General features: G+C 46.6%; 2 protein-coding genes across 2 annotated transcripts; one reads left to right on the top strand and one right to left on the bottom strand.

The window, feature by feature from the left end:
- Positions 1 to 255: 255 nt before the first annotated feature.
- On the bottom strand, positions 256 to 4,857 carry APOA4 (apolipoprotein A4). Its single transcript, XM_083480865.1, has 4 exons — positions 4,743 to 4,857; positions 4,044 to 4,138; positions 2,974 to 3,100; positions 256 to 1,519 (listed from the first exon to the last, which is right to left on the bottom strand). The coding sequence occupies exons 2-4, from the start codon at positions 4,090 to 4,092 to the stop codon at positions 562 to 564; spliced, it is 1,134 nt and encodes a 377-aa protein (XP_083336991.1). The 5' UTR covers positions 4,093 to 4,138; positions 4,743 to 4,857; the 3' UTR covers positions 256 to 561.
- Positions 4,858 to 16,085: 11,228 nt separating this feature from the next.
- APOC3 (apolipoprotein C3) lies at positions 16,086 to 20,647 on the top strand. The gene is made up of 3 exons (XM_083480281.1): positions 16,086 to 17,148; positions 18,147 to 18,270; positions 19,235 to 20,647. Exons 1-3 carry the CDS (start codon positions 17,010 to 17,012, stop codon positions 19,332 to 19,334), a joined length of 363 nt encoding a protein of 120 aa, XP_083336407.1. The 5' UTR covers positions 16,086 to 17,009; the 3' UTR covers positions 19,335 to 20,647.
- Positions 20,648 to 20,654: the final 7 nt, after the last annotated feature.

Below are 20,654 nucleotides of genomic sequence, written 5' to 3'. Positions count from 1 at the left end.
AGCAATCAGTTTGCAGTCTACTTGTGTAACAGATTTTTTCCCTCCAAAAACACACACCTGTGAATTTATCCTTTTTGCCATTTTTGCAATAAAAGTCTCCCTGGGTGAGGGGATGCTCAGCTCCATCCCCACCATTCAGCCAAGGGCATTCCCATTTTCCCCTTCAAAAACACTTTCATTTGGGATCAGATTCCTCCATCTCACCCACCCCTTCCCTTTCAAGGTGGACTGGGCATTAAGAGACAAAAGAGCAACTTGCAGGTATTGCTGAGGTGTTCGTTTATTTCAGCAGAGAGAGTGTGTGTCTGGGCACACAACAGTGCATGGAGATTGTTAGCAGCAATGGACAGAGAGGGTAATAGAAATGTGGCCGCCAGCACTGCCCCAAACATTCAGGGGCATTGGGGGCTCCAGTGGGTCACAGCCAGTTCCTCACCCATTTATTCTGGGTGGCAGTATCCTGAATCTTGCCAGGAGTCTTGTTTTCGGTGGTGTTTCGGTGGTGGCTTCAAGCAGAAGACACGCTGGGGCTGTGGTGTCAGAAATATAGGGTGCCTTCTACTATTCCTCCAAAGCAGGGAGAGGGGCCTTTTCATTGGCCATCTGCTTAAGGCTGTCGAAGAAGGAATTGAACCTGTCCCTCACATCTTTCTCCAGGAAGCTCAAGTGATCCTCCGTCTCACCAGCATAAGGCTTCAGCTTCTTCATCATCTCCTCCACCTTCTGCACCAGGAGCCTGTTGAAGTTCTCTCCATAGGGCCCCACCACCTGGCGGAACTCCTCGATTTGCTGGTCCATCTTTTTGTTCAAGCCTTCCATGTAGGGTGTCAGAGATTCACGCAGGTCAGCCGCGTCCCCCTGCAGCTTCTCCCTCAGCTCCTGGGCGAGAGGGCTCAGCTTGAGCCGCAGATCCTCGGTCCTCTCCAAGAGCTGGGCCCGCAGATCCTCAATGCTCTTCTTCATCTGGAAAGACATTCCCTCCAGTTGGCGGTTCAGCTGCTCTTGGACGTCCTGGGTGTAGGGAGACAGGCTGTTCCGCAGCTCAGCCATGGTTTGGTCCACCTTGGCCTTCAGCTCATCAGCATAGGGCGTCAGGCTCCCTTTGATGTCCTCCACCGTCTGGTTGACCTGCTGCTGCAGCTCATCGGCGTAGGGAGACAGAGAGGTCTGGAGGCTTCCCATGTTCTCCTGCAGCTTGGCCTGCACCTCCTGGGCCAGGGGCTCCAGCTTCCTGCGCAGCTCTCCAGCATTCTGGTTCACCTGGGTCTTCAGCTCCTCTGCATAAGGGGCCAGCTTGGCCTGCAGCTCCTGAATATTCCTGCTGATTGCTGAATGGATGTCATCAGCGTGAGGGGCCAACCGGGCTCGGAGCTGCTGCAGCTCTTTCTGGATTTGCTGCTTCAGCTTCTCAGAATCTTCTGCCAGCCGAAGGTGCATGTCTGTGGCAAAGGGGACCAGCTTGTTCTGCAGCTCCCCGGCATAGGTGTTGAGGGCCTGGAAGTTGTCCTGGAAGAGGGTGCTGTGGAGGAGCAGGAGGAGAGAGGTGAGCAGACAGACAAGCACTCCTTGGCTCCCAAAACGCTTGGGAGTTTCAGTGTTCCTGCTGCCGTGGATTTCCCTCGGGCGCCCGGTGGCCACAGGTGCCCATCCTACTCCACTGCTGCAGCATGCAGCGCAGGAGCCGTGGCCCTTTCCCACCAGGATACCCCCCTGCGCTTGTGTCCCAACCCCGAGGTTTGTTCCCAGGCTGATCCTGTCCCTTCTAAGCCAGTTCAGGGAGGACAGCAGTTCAGAGCTTGAACCCTACACCAAAGGTGAGGCGCCTCAGGCCTGGAAGGTCAATGTATGGCTCCCCAGGCCTATACCCCTGGCCCTCAAGAGCCAGGGTTCAAAATTAGCTGGGCACTAGGCATGTTTTGAGAGGAAGTGAAGATGTTTGGTTGCCAGGTTTGGCACCTAATATCTCCATCTGGCTGGCTGGCGTGGCTGCGATGCTGCACCAGTCAGCTGATCTGTGGGGCAGCGCAGCACCCAAAGAGGCATGTCTTTTGGTGCTGCATGAGACAGTGACAGAGACTCCCCACCCCTGCCCTACAACAAGGGCAAGCCACGTGTAGTAAAATGCCTGCATGCAGCACTTCACCCAATCCAGCAGATTATCATCTCCCGGAGAATCCTCCACCCCCCGCCCCGGCAAAATAACCACAGAAACATGACCCTCCACCCCTTCCTTATATTTTGCTCATTCTTGGTGTGTTTGTTGGTTTAGGTATTGCACAGGCTCTGAAAGGACCTCAAAAGTCACCTAGTTTTTAAATTTAAAACATCACTTTTTAATTAAAAACAAGTTTCCAAATAGTAGTAAGGGGCATTAAAACAAGATCTTTAAAAAGCAGCTGTGTGTGTGTGTGTGTGCGCGCGCGCGCGCTCGTGTGTGCATGTGTGCGCAGAAGCAAAATAAAATCCTCACTTGATAAAACAGCAGTATCAAACTATTTCACAGCAAATACCTTATAATCTATCTAAAATGTCTCTGAGTGAATTTTGAAAGCCTTCCCACGACACCTGAAGATTAAAAGTGACAGGTGATCTAGCGAAGATTTTAAGAGGATTTTAAGAAAAAATGAAGTGGCAACAACAGGAAGAGATGGACATGTGTTTGCAACAGGAACGGGGAAACCTGTTTGTTTGTTTGTTTTTAAGTATTAAATTAAAATAATTTGGTTTGATTTGTAATAATTCAGAAAATCAATAAAATAATATATTTTTTAAAGTGACAGGTGAATGGGGAGGAGTTATCAAATGCCCCATCAAAAAGAGCCTTCCCTCCTTACCAACTTCAAAGGCACAGGGAGAATCTCGGAAAGGGACAAGGGAGTGAGTGGGCAAGGGGTATGTATGTGTGTCCCTAAGCCCAGTCGCCATCATGAGCACTCCCCACCGCCACCGGCCCCAGAGGAAACAGCTACTCACTTGAGCCGCTTGCTGATCTCTGACTGCTGGACTTGTTCCACCGTCTCCTTGGCATTGTTGCCCATTTCGGTGAAGTACTTCCAGATCACGTCAGCCACCTGGTCGGCGTTGATCTCGGCCTGGGCCCCTGCAAGGATGAGGAGGGAGCAGGTTGGTGCTGTGTGTGACCCGGCTCACAGCCTCCCATCCCAACTCCTCTGTCACTTGCCAATGTCTCACATGTCTGCAGAGCCACAGCTGAACTCACATAATTTCTGGGAATATTGGGAGAACCACACAGACCCTTCCCTTTAAGAATGCATGCACATATCCATCAAGTCTGGGTAGGACCAGGACTTCTTCAAACAGATGAGGCCTCTCAGCAAGGCTGCCAGGTTTAATGTATGCAACCAGCCCAGCTCAGAAAGGCGAGCCACATGCTTCTTTCTACGGTGCCCAGATTTGCCAGTACTCCTTTCCGTTTCAAGCAGACACCCTGTTTCAGCCTGATCTGCCTCCCACTCTGAAATCCAGTCTCTCGGTTTGCTTTTCTCCTGGCCAGTTCATTGAGGTTTCTCAAACAATGTTATTGCCAGGCAGAGGGCCTTCTCAGCAGTGGTGCCCTCTCTTTGGAACGCCTTCCCATCAAATGCCAAGGAGATAAAGAACTACACAATTTTTAGAAGACATCTGTAGGCAACCCTGTATCGGGAAGTTTTTAATGTTTGACGTTTTGTTATGTTTTTATGTGTTGGAAGTCACTCAGAATGGCTGGGGCAAACCAGCCAGATGGGCAGGGAATAATAATAATAATTGTAACGACTGGGCAAAGCTCTTTAGTAAAGAATCATTCTGCTGTGCCCGACTCACAAGATTTTAGGTTAATCACACTGATTTGCTAAACCTGAGCTGCAAGACAACCATCGCTCGGTACATTCCGAGATCTGAGCTATATAGCATTTCTCCAGGTATGCCTTGGCCAGTGGGTCAGTGAGAATTTACAAAGACCGAACAATATTTAGAATTCAACAGTTGGAAATAGGACCAGAGTGAGTGCAGATAACAGGATCAGCAGAGCCCTTCTGGGTTACCTGTGATAGCCAAAAGGCTGAGGATCAAGGCTGCTGCCTTCAGAGTCATCTTTTGCGGCTGGGGGGTTGCAGACACCGCCGTTTAAGGAACAGATCTGCCAAGAAGAAGAAGAAGGGTCAAAACTAAATCAGCGGCATTCCCATAAACACAGCCCCCTGATCTGACTCTCAGCCTTGCTCCAGCATCCCCTCCAAATTCCTGTCTCAGCCCTGTCCCAATTCCCCATCCCCATCTCTCATGGCTCTTAGACATATTTTCTACATCCCTTAGACCACCCTTAGAGCCAACCTGGGGCCCTTCAGATGTTGCTGGACTACAACTCCCATTAGCCAGGGCTGCATTGACTGATGGGAGATATAGTTCAAGAACATTTGGTCGGCAAAGGCAGAATTAGGCAGCTGAAGCTTTTCTGCTTAGCCCTGAATCTGAGCTGGGGGGGGGGGGAGAGAAGAGGGAAGAACCACCAGATTAAAATTGGCCAGAAGTTTCCCCTTCTAACTACAGTATAGGTTAGGATAGGAATAAGGGAATCACAAAGGCAGTGCCCCCCTCTTCAAGTTCCCCGTAAGCAAAGCAGCACAAAACCTCCCCTGCTCCATTGTCCTGAACCAAACAGGGCTGCCAGCCCAGCATCAGCACCCTCCAGGTCAATGGAAGAGCAGTGCTCAAGCATGGACCCTGCAGGCAGCTCAGCTCACCTCTTCTCCTTGCGCTGTCTCCTCAAGGTGTTTCAGCCTGCTTTGCCCATCCAAATTTATAGCCCTCTGAGCAGCTTCTTCCTGCTTCCACGCAGGCTGCTGACACATCCTCGAGCGTTTGGACTTTAGCAGGAGCGCAAACGTGGACAAGGGCTGGATGGCAGCAAGGGAGCCCCCACCCACCCCCCACGTCTTATCTGCTGGGCTAGCAGAGCTCTTAGCAGAAACAGCCACGCCAGCCTCTGATAGAAAGGCAAAACAACGCTTTGGGGGGGGCAGCGTGGGAGTGCACACTCGCACAAAAGAATTCATGAGGACTAGTGGCTGCAATTGCGCGCACCGAAGAGGTCAGGAGGAATGGAGCGCAACTACATAGGAAAGACAAAGGGTCGATGGATTTTGGGGTGTGGCATGACTGAAAACCAGGTGTGGGCATACTCCAACAGAATGTGGCTTGAAGGCCCAGGAGAGTGGGGTGTTATTGGGGTAAAATGATGGGTAGCTGAGTGGGCAGCTTCCCCATCCCGTGTCTGGCTTCCCTCAAAGCATCATCTGGACTGCGCCTGACTAGCAAACAGCCCCGTCCACCTGCTCTCCCACCTCCAACCCTCCGAGTTTCTTTTTTAAAGGAAGAGAGGGACTGAAGTGTTTTAGTCTAACTACTCCCCTTACCAAGCATGGCTCCAGCATGATTCAGGGATGGACATTCTGCCCTGTCTAGATCCCTATAGCATTTAAAGGTTGAGATATACAGTGGTACCTCAGGTTACATACGCTTCAGGTTACAGACTCCGCTAACCCAGAAATATTACCTCAGGAAAAAAACAGAAATCGTGCTCCGGCGGCCCAGCGGCAGCAGGAGGCCCCATTAGCTAAAGTGGTGCTGCAGGTTAAGAACAGTTTCAGGTTAAATACGGACCTCCGGAACGAATTAAGTACTTAACCCGAGGTACCACTGTAGCTCCAAGTGATTTATTCAGCTGGAGCCAGCTTTGCAGCAGTTGCTCTAGATTAACCTGGCATTGGAAGGTGGACTTGAGCAACACTGGATTTCTTCAAGCGCTCGCTATGATGAATTGGCAGAATATCCACTCTTGCCACAGATCCAGAACTGGTTTACAATTACAGGGAACAGCTCTGAGGCAACAGCAAGAAAACATAGTCTCTGGGCATAAATAGAGTACGTTTAATTTGTTGATTTGATTGACATCCTATGCCCTTTTAGAATGTGGTTCTTTTGGGGGGGGGAGTGTTATTGACATTTTCTTTCTTGATTATATGTACAGTGGTATCTCAGATTACAGACGCTTCAGGTTACAGACTCCACTAACCCAGAAATAGTACCTCACATTAAGAACTTTGCTTCAGGATGAGAACAGAAATCACTTGGTGGCAGCGGGAGGCCCCATTAGCTAAAGTGGTACCTCAGGTTAAGAACAGTTTCAGGTTAAGAACGGTCCTCCAGAACGAATTAAGTTCTTAACCCGAGGTACCACTGTATATATATTGTGGTTTTATATTTTGATTTTGTTCTGTGAACTGCCCTAAGACCTCCGGGTATAGGGCAGTATATGAATTCAATAAATGAATAAATACTGGAAGACTGAAGAAACCCCAACTAAAGAATCATAGCAACAAAAATTGACGGACTATGCAGAACTGGCAAAATTGACATATAAGCTACGGGACAAGGATAACTGTGACTTTAAGGATGAATGGGAATCCTTTACAAAGTATCTGAAGACACAACAAAGTGAACTGGACTACTTGGCAGGTTTTGAATAAACATTCACAAACCTTTTATTGATAATGATCAGCTGGATAGTTTGAAGATCTATACAACTTTGTAACATGAAGAAAACAGCATTCTTAGAGAAACCAAAGACTGGAACTGAGGGAAGTCGGGGGGTGGGGTTTGTGTGGGAGGAGGGGAAATGGGGGTGGGGAACAAGGATGATATGTTTTTGGATACTATGTCTTGTTATAATTTTGAATAAATATAAATAAATAAATAAATAAATAAATAAATAAATCTCACCCCTTCCATAACCATTTCTTGCACATATTGGTTTAGGAGCAGGGCATGTAAGAGGAGGCACACTTGAACCCACAGCTACCCAAGGACTGGGTAGGCTAGCTCGCCTTCTGTTTAGTAATTTTCAGAGGTGGAGAAAAAGCTCTGTTTAGCTTCCAAAGAAATTCACTTTTTGTACCCCCCCCCCATCCCAAAAACCCAAGGGGAAATATATAACTTTGTTTTCTGAAAAATCCTAATGTTGGAGCAAGGTGTACATCAAGGGCAGAGAATTCCCAGGTTTGGAAGCCACTGCCAAAGAGGCCCTGTCGCATGCTGCCATTCTCTGTTTAACAACAAAATTGTTTATCCCCAGAGTAAGAAAATGACCAACTCCCCCCACCCTGGACCCCCGCTGGATGTTAAACAAAGTTTCTTGGGGACATAATGTCTTATGTGCTTGATAAGAACTGCTAATCCAAACAGTTTATTTGCTCTTGTTTGTTATTGGAAGCACCTGGAGTTTCCCCTCTCTCCCACTCACCCTCAGCCCTCACTTGAGTGCTGCTTTCCCACTTTGGTGGTTGGTTTTCTGGAGAGTAAACAAAATGAAGGAGGGGAGGGGCATGGAGATGAAAACACTGGGACGATGAAAAGCCCAAAGATGTGGAGTTTGTAAGAGTCTTAACATGGAATGTAACAGGTGACAGGGAAGGTCGGCTATGTTTTCTGGGTACAAACTGATAGCACCAAGGACTTCTGGGAGAAAGAAGCAACAACAACAACTTATCAGTCTCTCTCTCTCTCTCTCTCTCTCTCTCTCTCTCTCTCTCACACACACACACACACACACACACACACACACACACTTCTATGATAGCATGAATTCCCCCTAAATTAGACATGTTTTTGTAAGAATTTTCCCCTGATGCAATGCACCTTTGTCTGCTATGTACACTTCCTTCCAGTATTCATTTTTGTACCCGTTACTTGGCAGGAGAACCACGCTGCAAAATTCAAAGGAGTGTGAATTTCAAAGGAAGGTTAAGTTGTGGTTTGCTGATTGTTTGGGACGGCACAAATTAGGTAGTTCACCTTTAAACATGGACTGAACCAAATTCTTCCCCATTCTACACACACACATTTACAAATACATGTGTATGGCAGTAGTTACTTTGATGTCTCTCCAAATCTCTGGTATTTCATTCTCCTTTTTTTGTTGTTGTTGTTGATGCATAAGTCGCAGCAGGAAGCAAAAATGCTGCTTGCTCATCAGCCAGAGCTGTACAAAAACAGAAGGCTGCCTGCCTGGGCTCACATTAACCAGGAAATCACACTCTCAAGACCGTTGGTCACCACATATTGAAAACAGCATGATATCACTTTAAATGTAGCTTCTCCCAAAGCATTATAGGAGCTGTAGTTTGTGAAGGGTGCTGAGAGCTATAAGAGGACCCCTTTTTCCTTCCCATGACTACCATTCCCAGAGTGGTTTAGCAGCCAGTCTCCCTTCCCAGGGAACTCTGGGAATTGTAGTTCTGGGAGAGAAACAGGTCTCTTTACAACTCTCAGTACCCTCAACAAACTACATCTCCCATAATTCTTTGGGGGAAGCCATGGCTTTTTAAAGTGGTATCATGGTGCTTTTAATGAATGGTCTGGATGTGGCCATTGTCACCCCACATTTGACACCCCGAGAGCTTGAGAGGTCCTGGAGCCTGTCCCCTTCCATCTCAGCAACCCCCTTGGGTTTGGACTCCTTCTTGAGCGTCTGCTTGTGAGGCAAGGCAGGGGCCAAATTCCCTTGCATTGCATTTCTGCTGTGTAACCCTTGGCCATTTCCAGGCTTAGCAAAGGCAGTGGGCAAAGTCTCGGCCTTGCACATCACACATCAGTCAGTTCAGCTTCTTGCTGACAGATGCCAAGCTCTCTTCACTCCCCCTCGCCAAGGGAGTCATTAGAGCACCATCTCTGTTGGAGACAGAATGCAGAGCTCAGCAATATGAGACTGGACTGTGCCTCTGAGTGTGTGCAGAGTGCCTCTCCCTCCCCACCAAGCAAAAACAGCCAACCCGCAACTGGCAGGATAAGGGTTTCGGGCTTCCAGGCATCTCTCTTGGTTTAGAAGAAACCACTTTATGGCACTGCTCTCTGGCCTGTCTGCAATGTGTTATCTTGAGGTCACAGTCCAAGGCGAGGCAGATTTGATGTGCAGGATGGAGGGGCAGAGCTCAACCAGGGATGGCAACAGGCAGGAGGTCCAAAGATGAGCTCATTCATTCCTTAAGGCCGTTCCGTTGTGTAATGCAAGATGGTTCAAGGTTTCCCGGGTGCCCATTCTTACCAATGGCCGTCACTCATTCCAGTGCATCCCTCATACATGGAGTACTATGGAGGCCTCTAACAGAATTTTTGGAAGGAGAAAAAGGCTGCCCAGCTCAGCTCCCTGCTGCTGAGCTCAGGCAACCACCCACCACCCTCCTAAGCTTTTTTGTTGCAGCAAAAAAATCTTAATTTCACATATATGTTTGTGGGGCAAATGCACATATATGCACTAGTGGTGACTGGCCAGGAACAAGATCTTTTTTTAAAAAAAAAAAATTATTAAAGATTTTAAACATTAAATTCACATATAACACAATACAAAACACAAAAAACAGCAAAAAACAAACGGAAAAAACAACAAAGGTAACATATAATAACATATAGTAACAAACACACCAATGAATCAAACATTCCACATCCATCTTTTCTTAAGCTTTTGGACTTCCTCACGTCTCCCATTTCTGCGTTCTCAGTTAAAAATTATAAACAGCAATTTATCACCTTGTTTCAACACTTATTTTGTAATTTTCAAAAATTATGTCCCCGACTTTAAGCACTTATTATCAAATAATTAGAGACTTAATTTGGACATAATGTTATTCCCAGGTTTATCTTATATCTCAAATCTTACTCGTTCTCATATTTCTTTCAACTAAGTTACTGGTACCATGTTAATTTCAGTCCTGCATCTTTCTTAACACTCATACAATTTACAATGTTTTTGTAAATAGTCCTTAAACTTTTTCCAGTCCTCTTCCACTGCCTCTTCTCCCAGGTCTCGGATTCTGCCAGTCATTTCTGCCAGTTCCATATAGTCTATCAGTTGCGTCTTCCATTCTTCCACGGTGGGCAAATCTTGGGTCTTCCAATGTTTTGTGATGAGTATTCTTGCTGCTGTTGTTGCATACATAAAAAAGTTCGATCCTTCTTTAACACCTTCTGGTCAACAATACCCAAAAGGAAGGCCTCTGGTTTCTTGGAGAAGGTATACTTAAATACCTTTTTCAATTCATTATATATCATTTCCCAGAAAGCCTTAACCCTAGGGCAGGTCCACCAGAGGTGAAAGAATGTTCCTTCAGTTTCCTTACATTTCCAACATTTGTTATCAGGCAGGTGATATATTTTTGCAAGCTTGACTGGGGTCATGTACCACCTATATAGCATTTTCATAGCATTTTCTTTCAAGGCATTACATGCCGTGAACTTCACACCGGTGGTCCATAACCTTTCCCAGTCAGCAAACATAATATTGTACCCAATGTCCTGTGCCCATTTTATCATAGCTGATTTAACCGTTTCATCTTGTGTATTCCATTTTAACAGCAAGTTGTACATTTTGGAAAGTACCTTAGTCTTAGGTTCTAACAGTTCTGTTTCTAGTTTCGATTTTTCCACCTGGAATCCTATTTTTTTATCCGAATTAAAAACCTCCTTAATCTGAGCATAATGTAACCAATCTCGCACTTTGTCCTTTAGTTTCTCCAAACTCTGCAGTCTCCAAGTATCTCCATCCTTTTCTAGTATCTCCCAATATTTCGGCCAATTGGCCTCCATATTGAGTCTTTTCCGGGCCTTAGCTTCCATTGGTGACAACCACCTTGGGGTTTTATTTTCTAATAAGTCTTTATATTTTATCCAGACATTAAACACTGCTTTCCTGACAATATGGTTCTTGAAAGCCTTGTGAATTTTAACCTTGTCATACCACAAATATGCATGCCATCCGAAAGCATTGTTGAATCCTTCCAGATCCAAAACATCAGTATTCTCAAGAAGCAGCCAATCTTTCAGCCAGCAGAAAGCTGCTGACTCATAATACAACCTTAGGTCTGGCAGGGCAAACCCCCCTCTTTCTTTAGCGTCAGTTAATATTTTAAACTTTATTCTGGGCTTTTTGCCCTGCCAGGCAAACTTAGAGATATCTCTCTGCCACTTCCTGAAACACTCCACCTTATCAACAATCTGTAAAGTCTGAAACAAAAACAGCATTTTTGGCAATACATTCATCTTTATGGCAGCAATTCGGCCTAACAAGGAAAGTTTCAATCTTGACCAGCTTTCTAGATCCTTTTTAATTTCTGGCCAACATTTTTCATAATTATCCTTGAATAGATTCAGATTCCTGGCTGTCATGTTCAGGAACAAGATCTTGGGGGGTTATAGTAGATGGCTTGATAAAGATGTTGACCCAGTGTGTGGCAGCTGTAAAAAAACCCCACAAATTCAATGCTAGGGATCATTAGGAAGAAATTGAACATAAAATTGCTGATATAATGCAGCTATACAAATCTATGGGTGACCACATTTGGGATGTTGGGTGCAGTTCTGGTTGCCTCACCTCAAAAAGAATATTTTAGAGTAGGAAAAGGTTTGGAAAAGGGGAGAGCAAAATGATCAAGGGGATGGAGTGACTGCCCAGTGAGGGACGGTTGCAGTGTTTCAGATTCCTTAGTTTAGAAAAAAGGGGAGTAAGATGCAACATAGGAGAAAGTAGAGAAAGTGGAAGAAGAAAAGTTCTTCTCCATCTCTCACAACACTAGAACTCATGGACAGCTGACATAGCCGAATGCTGGAAGATTCAGGGCAGAGTAAAGGAAGTGCTTCATGAAGAACTGTGGAACTCTCTGCCACAGGAAGCAATGATGGCTACCAACTTGGATGGCATAATAATAATAATAATAATAATAATAATAATAATAATAATAATTTATACCCCACCCATCTGGCTGGGTTTCCCCAGACACTCTGGGCGGCTTCCAACAGAATATTAAAATACAGTGGTACCTCGGGTTACATACGCTTCAGGTTACAGACTGCGCTAACCCTCAAATAGTGCTTCAGGTTAAGAACTTTGCTTCAGGATGAGAACAGAAATCGCACAACGGCGGCGCGGCGGCAGCAGGAGGCCCCATTAGCTAAAATGGTGCTTCAGGTTAAGAACAGTTTCAGGTTAAGAACGGACCTCTGGAACGAATTAAGTACTTAACCCGAGGTACCACTGTACATTAAAAGAGGATTAGACAAATTCATAGAGGAGGTTATCAATTGCTTCAAGCCACAATGGCTATGTTTTACCTCCACAGATAGAGACAGCAGTACTACTGAATACCAGTTGCTGGAAACCACAGAAATCGAAAGTGCTTTTCTGGTCGAATCCTGCTTTGTGAGTTTCCCACAGGCATCCAGTTGGCCCTGTGAGAATAGGATGCTCCACTAGACAAGCTGTTGGCTTGATGCAGCAACAGGCTCTTCTTATGTTCTAAACAAATGTTAAGACAAAAGATTTGTGGGACATCTGCAGAGCAAGCTGAAGCCAGGGTGTTTTGCCTCCTGCAATCTTGTTGACAACGCAGTATTCCAAACTGCAAACACTGCCGGTGTTGGCAGGCAGCTTGGAATGAGTTTTGCATGTGCCCCAAATATTTTATATATATATATATATATATTTATTGGTTTTAAAATACAAAATTATAAAACATACCACACAAATTATCACAAATACATTCTTATTGGACTTCCATCAGCACCTCTGATAATCCTCCGTCTTATTCACTTCTTATGCATTTCCTAACTTAATATTGCCTTTACATTTTTAACATATCCCATCTCCTCCTTCATTTTTGCAATATTTCTGATATTATTCCTCACAGAGCTTCTTGCAAACCTACAAACATCATCTGGTCATCGCAAATACTTTTCAAATAATCCGTAAATTTGCTCCAGTCCTCGGTAAACTTCTGGTCCCGCCGGTTTCGGATCCTTCCCATTAGCTTATCAAGTTCCGCATATTCCATTAATTTCATCCTCCATTCTTCCATCGTGCCCCAAATAGGCAAGGATATGTACAAACATTGCTAGAGGAAGAGAGGCATCAATTCCTGCTCCCCAAAACAATGAGCAGGGTGGTGGTGGTGGCGCACCATTTTATTCAGGATCAACGATGAGCCAATGCAATGGGCAAGCTTTTGAGCTGCACCGAACTCTTCCTCAAGAAGAATACTGGTGAAAAGCAAAAAAGGAAACTCACCAGTGCCAGACTCGGCAGCACAGAGCGCCAACCTGGGCACACAGTTTCTTCCTGGCTCTTACGCAACAAAGATGACGGGAGCATCTTTCTTCAACAAAGGGGAAGAGTACCTGGCATACATGGGCAATGGGTAAGGCTAGAGTGCTATTCCTGGGAAGAAGAGCCATCCGCTAGCCCATAAGAAAGACCAGTGCCAAAGTCAGAGAGGGCCAGGCAGGGGCTGCCCACAAAGCAATGCGGGAACCTTGGTAGCAGAGACAGGATTTCTCCACCTCCAGCACAGGCTTCAGCTGAGCAAACATGGCGACAGGAGGGGGGGGGGGAGTCAGCAAGAGATGGTCCCCCTCCCCTCAGGTATCCTGGTTGACCTTTGGTCCAATAGCCCCTACAGCCTGGGGGTTTATAAATGAGAAGCTGCCCAGGCAGGCGCCAGACAGCACCTCCTGGGAAGAAGAAGGAACAGGTAAGAGTGGGAGAGACTTGCTGGGTTGAGCAAAGGGGACAGGAAGGGAGACTGTTCAGTCACAAACTGCTTTGGAGCACCTGACTTCTTCCAGGCCAATTTGTGCATTTAAAAAGGCACATTCCCCGAAGGAGGAACTGCTCACCCCTACCTTTTGCCAACAGGGGAGCCAGGGCTTAATCTTGTTATAAGAATTCTAAGGTCTCAAATCTACAATAAATATACAATAAATGCACACGTATCTAAATGTGTCTGAAATAGTACAGGAGAGCAATCCTGAAGCCATTTTGACTCTCCCAATGACCTCAAATATTCCTCTGCATTTAGGGAGGTAAATGGGGAAAGCCTTCCCATTGTCTTTTCACTTGCAAATCCTGTTTTAAGGGCGTAAAGGTAAAGGACCCCTGGACAGTTAAGTCCAGTCAAAGGCGACTGTGGGATTGCAGCACTCATCTCGCTTTCAGGCTGAGGGAGCCAGCGATTGTTCCACAGACAGGTTTCTGAGTCATGTGGCCAGCATGATTAAACTGCTTCTGGTGCAATGGAACACTGTGTCGGAAACCAGAGCGCATGGAAATGTTGTTTACCTTCCCACCGCAGTGGTACCTATTTATCTACTTGCACTGGTGTGTGCTTTCAAACTGCTAGGTTGACAGGAGGGTGTATTTGTGTATGAACAGGGTGAGCCTGTGACCTGATTCAGAAACTAAAGTATTCACCATCACAAAAGAATGGCCAGACTGCCCAGGTAATGCAATCAGCGACCATTATCAGTTATCCTGGCAGACAGGATTTCTGCTATAGACTGCCTTCTATGATGTATGTATGATGATTTTGGGGTGGTCTTTGGTTAAAAGGGGTTGGTTAATGTCAAAAGTCTTTAAGCTTCCTGCACACTTTTGTTCAGGGTCTCTCTCTCCCTGCTTGGAAGGAGAGGAGAGAACTCTGTTGCAAAAGAAAAAATAAATATCTGCCTTGCTTTCCACTGGATCCTGCCTCCATCCATTATTCTCTGACCGATCATGGACTTGGGAGACTCAGGGTCGCATGAGGAGTTGGGCAGCAAAAGGCAAACCTCAATTTTTACATCAATCTAAACCAGTCTGAGATTAGAATCATTCCCAGGATGAAATAGGAAGTGTGACTCTAGGGATGTTCAGAGGGTTTTCCCCTCCCCACCAGGGGCAGATCTACTATGAAACTAATGAATCTTAAGCCTTAGGTTCCTTAATCCCAGAGGGGCCCCAGAAGCACCTTTAGTACACATTGCTTTTAAAAAATTGCATCTAGTAGACTCAGTTTCAGTTGCATTGAACTAAGTCAAATTCTTTTTTGTTGTATATATATTTCAACAACCCCAAAGTTTGAGAGTCAGTAGCACAAATGCTGTAAAGGTGTGGTGGAAAAGGTAACAGACAGACAGACAAGAAGAATTGTATAAACACGAGGACTTATTTGTTTATGGATATACTATGGACAAATATAGAAAATGGAAGAAAAACATTATACAAAATGGAAGAAAATAATGCGGTAAAATTATATGTGATATAAAAAACCAGAAGAAGGAGGGAAGTCAGCTCTGAAGAGCAAGTTTAAATGTAAAATGTAATACAATATGTGTATGTGGAGTATTTAATTGAAAAACTAATAAAGATTATTTTAAAAAAAAGAAAAAGGTAACAGTGTTTACCTAGATTCGTTGCTGGTTGCAAAGGAACTCCCACCCCCAATGACAATTCAAGCTTCAGGGCCCCCATAATATAGGTCTGCCACTGCTCCCCACAGCCTCATCACATCTAGGAAGACAGGCAGAGAGAAGTCTAGGATCCTTTCGTTCTTTTAAAAGATAGCTGGTGGAAGTTTCTAGGAGCAACTGCTGCAATCTATGCATCAGCAGATCCCATGGAAGCCAAGTCAGCTGAGCTGGCCACACCCTGCCCAATCTGGTTTAGAATTGAGCTGGGTCCAAGGTACCAGTTTGGATCACCTAATGGGCACAACAGGGCACCTTATCCTGAAGCAGATATATGGCAAATGTTGTCCCAGCCTTGCCAAATCTGACTGGCAGGCGCTGTCCCGGGTTAGGTAAAGCAAAGTCCCTTTTCAAGCCCAGCCACCAGAGACCTTCTGGATGCTGCTGAGTGCTGGGTGCAACTTGGGACCCCCGGCCTGCACAGCAGGTGGGAACTCTGCCACTGAGCGCTGATGCCCACCCTCCTGCTAGCAGAGTTGGGTGTGGGATTGAACTCAGGAACACAGGAAGCTAGCAGTCTTATCCCAAGTCAGACGTCTGTCCATCTGTCTCAGTATCTTTGTGGATTCTCCTTCCTTGGAGGTTTTTAAGTTTGGTGGCCATCTGTCATGGCTGCTTTAGCTGAGATTCATGCATTTCAGGGGGTTGGACTAGATGACCCTCGGGTCCCTTCCAACCTTACGATTCTTTCGCTCTCTCTCTCTTTTCCCCACTTAATTTATTTATTATTAATGTTGCAATACATTACATCTTTACATATTGATACATATACATTATAGTCGTAAATTCACATTTTCACATTTCATTATGTACCAGCATTTATCCATTTCTTATTTCTTGCCCTGTGTCTTCCCTCCACCCGTGTGTGACTTCCTTGTTATTATTTTGTCACTTTATTATTGAGATTGTAATTTTGTATCTTAATAATTAAATATTCAATCTTATATATCTGCTTAGCTTAACTTGACTTTGTGAAAACACTCTATACATATCAATAAGTTCTTGTTGGAGCATCTTTTGACCATGTATTCTTCTACACATTTCCATTTCTGTTTGAGATTTTGATTAGATTGCATTCTAATTGTTGCCGGCATTTTTGCTAATTCAATCATTTCGAAAAATTTATATTGCCAGTCTTTCAATGTTGGTACTTCTTCTGATTTCCATTTTTTTGCAATCAATAACCTTGCGGCAGCTGTTGCATATAAAAAGATTCTCTTCATGTCTTTGGGGATGTCATTTGTTATAATTTCTGATAGGAATGTTTCCGGCTTCTTACCAATTGTTGTTTTAAACATTATTTTCAGTTCCTCGTGTATATTTCCGCAATTTTTTTTAATTTTAACATATCTCCACTATACATGATATAAGGATCCCTCTGATACCTTACATCTCCAACACAGACCAACCTTACGATTCTATGATCCGCACGGCTTGGCAGCAAGATGTTCTCTAGTGTCTCGTCAGGTGGGGTCTCTCTCAACCCTACATAGAGTCGCTGGAAAGCGGGGACCAAACCTGCGACCTTCAGCATGCAAAGCTGATACAAAACTGCATCAGAACCAATGTTCTACCCCTGGGCTACAGCAGGCCTTCCTTCTCAACACCCTGTTCTGCACAGCTGAATGATGGCTCCGGCACTAGTCTAGCGCAGGCCTCGCCTCAGCCCCAGACTACTGGGGATGGTGCCTTCTGGGCCTTCAGTGGCCAATGGTGATCTGACCTGCCTTTCCTTCCCATCACAGGTCCAGCCAAGCGACAGAATGAGAAGGACCCTTCCACTGCTCTTTGTCCTTCTGGCGCTGCTTGCTGCGCTTGCACGTAAGAAATGCCCCCCACCCCAGTGCCAGAACAGTATTGCTCTCACACATGCCTGCCTGTGTGGAAGAGGGTGCAAGGGGCACAACTGAAATCCAGTCAGCTACTTGGCTCCTGGTGGGAAGAGGAAGGTGGAAGGGGGATCTCTCCCCTTGGGGCCACCAACTGAAAGCCCGTACCCTGCAACAATTCTCCGATGAAACTAGAGCTATCCTACCATCCCATCCAACATTTCTCTGATGAAGATAGGGGACGTCCTAAGGAAAAGCAGGGCATTCAGGGATCAAATGAGAAACCAGGACAGCTTCTGTAAATCCAGGACTGTCCCTGGAAAATGGGACACGGGTGGCGCTGTGGGTTAAAGCACAGAGCCTGGGACTTGCCGATCAGAAGGTCGGTGGTTCAAATTCCCTGCGAAGGGGTGAGCTCCCGTTGCTCGGTCCCTGCTCCTGCCAACCTAGCAGTTCGAAAGCACATCAAGTGCAAGTAGATAAATAGGTACCACTCTGGTGGAAAGGTAAATGGTGTTTCCGTGTGCTGCTCTGGTTCGCCAGAAGTGGCTTAGTCATGCTGGCCACAAGACCCAGAAGCTGTACGCCGGCTCCCTCAGCCAATAAAGTGAGATGAACGCCACAACCCCAGAGTCGGCCACGACTGGACCTAATGGTCAGGGGTCCCTTTACCTTTACCCTGGAAAATAGGGACACTTGGAGGGTCTGGGTGTCATGGGCTCTCTAGCTTACATGAGCATCACTCCTTGGCTGAAGCTAGGGGCAAAGGCACACCTGATGGTGATAGGAAGCACCTGGAAGAACAGATCATTCACACAACCCATGTGATCCCCACCCCTATTTCTTTGGCATGGGGAATCAACCAACAAGGCGGCTGAGATTCTGTCCTCCTCTCCCCTAAAATAGAGGGGGAAGTGTATGTGTAGGGAGGGGAGCGGGAAAGTGCTTGTTTGCTCCATATCCCACCCCCTTTTCTTTTTTGTCTTGCAGAAGCTCAAGATGCCCCAAAGGAGAGCCTTGTGGCCAAAGTGCAAGTCTTTGCCCAGCAAGCCATCCAAAAGACCCAGGAGCGCTTCACCACCCTCCAAGAGTCAGAGGCAGCCCAGCAGGCCAGGTGGGGGAGGCCTTCCAAGCTCAAGGAAGGGGGAAAGTTGGGACAGAGAAGAAGGGAAGGAGGGACCGGGGCAGGGGGGGTGGATGCATGCCATAGGAGCCAACTCCAGGGGGCCATGGGTGCTTAGGCACCCACAACAATATAATGAGCAGAGTCACAAAGTCAATGAGCAAAATCGGTGACAGCCAGCCAGCCAGCCAAGAGAGAAGCAGTTCAGTTCCGCCCTTTGCAGCCAGCCAGTGAGTCACCTGTTTCCGAGGTTGTGGCTCGAATTCGGAGGCACAGCTGCTGGCCACTACAGCGTTGACATGCAATGTCACATGCACACAACTGCACATAGTGTGTGTGACATCACACACACAATGCACAATGTTGCATTGTGGTTTCGGAGGAACCCCCTTCTAAAAATCCAACGTGTGAGGTCACACACACTACATGCAGGCATGTGCGTGTGACATTGCACATCTGTGTTATGGTGGTGGGCACCCATGATCCTGTGGGTGAGATGGCACCCTTGATGCATGCCGTGTGGGGCTGCACGTATCAGCAAACAGGATTATCTCCTGAACCTGCCCCCCTTCCTAGAATCCCCTCCTTGGCATAAGGGAAGCCTTGAGCGCCCCTTATTCGCTTCCACCCACTGTCTCCCCTGGGGCAGCAGCCTCTTGCTGAGACCCCAAAGATGCTATTGGCACCTGTCACAACACGTGGGGCAGAGGTGGCTACTTCTGGGCCCGCAGACATGGAAGGTTCTTGCAACACACAGTGGGTGTAGTAGAACTCTGGCAATAGCCAGGCTTTCAGGGGGCTTGGAATTCCTACTTTCCTAAAGGGGTTGGGGTGGGGTAATTTATGAAACCAAGAAAAGCTCTCACTTGCCACACTGCACTAAGTGACCCTTTAGGGAGGGATCCGCAGCAATTAAATGCACCTTTTCCTTCAATCCACCCCTACTGCCTTTTAGGGAATGGATCACTAACGGCTGGGCAAATGCAATTCAATACTTTGGCCGTGTAAAGGAGAAGATTGCCACATTTTTGAAGACGCCGGCACCTGCAGCATGATGGAATTTTGATTCCACACAATTCCAGGAGGATCTCTCGCCCTTCCCAGTACAGCGGAAGGTTGCTAAAGTTGTCCTCAGTGATGGGCAAGGATTTCAACATTTGCCACTGTTTCTCCTTTTCCCTGCCCTGCCTAGTCACTCCTTCATTCCCTCCTTCCCTCAGACATCTCAATGTTCATTAAGCGTGGCACTTCCCCCCATTAAATCTTGCAAACCCTTTGCATGGTTGAGTTTATTGCTGTGAACCAACAAAGAAAACTGGTCAGAGGTCTTGGTGGAGCAAGAGGGACACTTTCGAAAAGACTTTTTGGGAGGCTTTCAGTGTTTTCCCACCGGAACCACCCAAGAGCAAAACAATCACATTTCCAGATGTGGGTGGGATCCCCTTCCTTGAGCAGCTATGTAAGTGGGCAGGGGGAGGCATCCTGGGTAAAGACCCTTTCCAGTTAAAACTCACTCTCCAGAATCAAGACTTCACCCTATCAGGGCACCTGCTTAATCCCTTCCCTCCTGCTGCCAGTTGGGATTAATTTGGCCTGAATCTGAGGAAGGGGCAGGGAGAGAGAGAATCTAGGTTCGTGGTGACCTAGATTTGGTGGGTTTGGTGGTGGCAGGCAAGCAAGCAGGGAGAGGCATCTTCACCTAGCCAGGGGGTCTCCTGCAGCTCCTCCTGGCTCCATCTGCCAGCACAACCCACAGGAGAGTTGAGGAAAAGTTCTGCCCTGTGCTACCTAAGGACAAAGATCAGTTGGCATAGCAGCCACTGCCACCAGGAGGCCAAATGGACAAGGCAATAATTGGCTAGGCACTTGTTCACTTTCAGGTTTAGCTGCCCTGTTTTGTTTTTTAAACAAACTGCTGAGTTGAGTGTACATTTTTGTGGTGGGCTCTACACACACACACACAGAGAGAGAGAGAGAGAGAGAGAGAGAGAGAGAGAGAGAGAGAGAAGTAAGGCTGATCTCTTTGCCCTCAAACGGCAGGGATTTCTTCCCTGGCTCTGCCCCCCTCCCAAACTCCCTCTGGTTTTTCCAGTCCCGATATATTTTTGATTCCAAGAGCTGGGAATAAACAGCAGCAACTCTGAAGACCCACAAATCTGTCTCACACAGTGGCGACAGCCCTTCTTCCACTTGGCCTTGCCAAGAGATTGCAGGGGCACTGGGCAGCTGTGCTGTTGAATGGGGGCATTGCTGAATCCCTAGCAAGTTCATCCAGGGGTCTATATGGCCTGAACCTCTTTGAGGCAGCTTTCCTTGCCTGCAGAAAACTCCCTCTATCTTTTAACCCCAAAACACCTGGCACTTGAAGCAGCCTC

Source organism: Podarcis liolepis (assembly GCF_965112155.1).
Source record: "Podarcis liolepis genome assembly, chromosome: 16".
Classification (NCBI taxonomy): Eukaryota; Metazoa; Chordata; class Lepidosauria; order Squamata; family Lacertidae; genus Podarcis; species Podarcis liolepis.
This window is presented reverse-complemented; position numbering and strand designations above follow the sequence as displayed.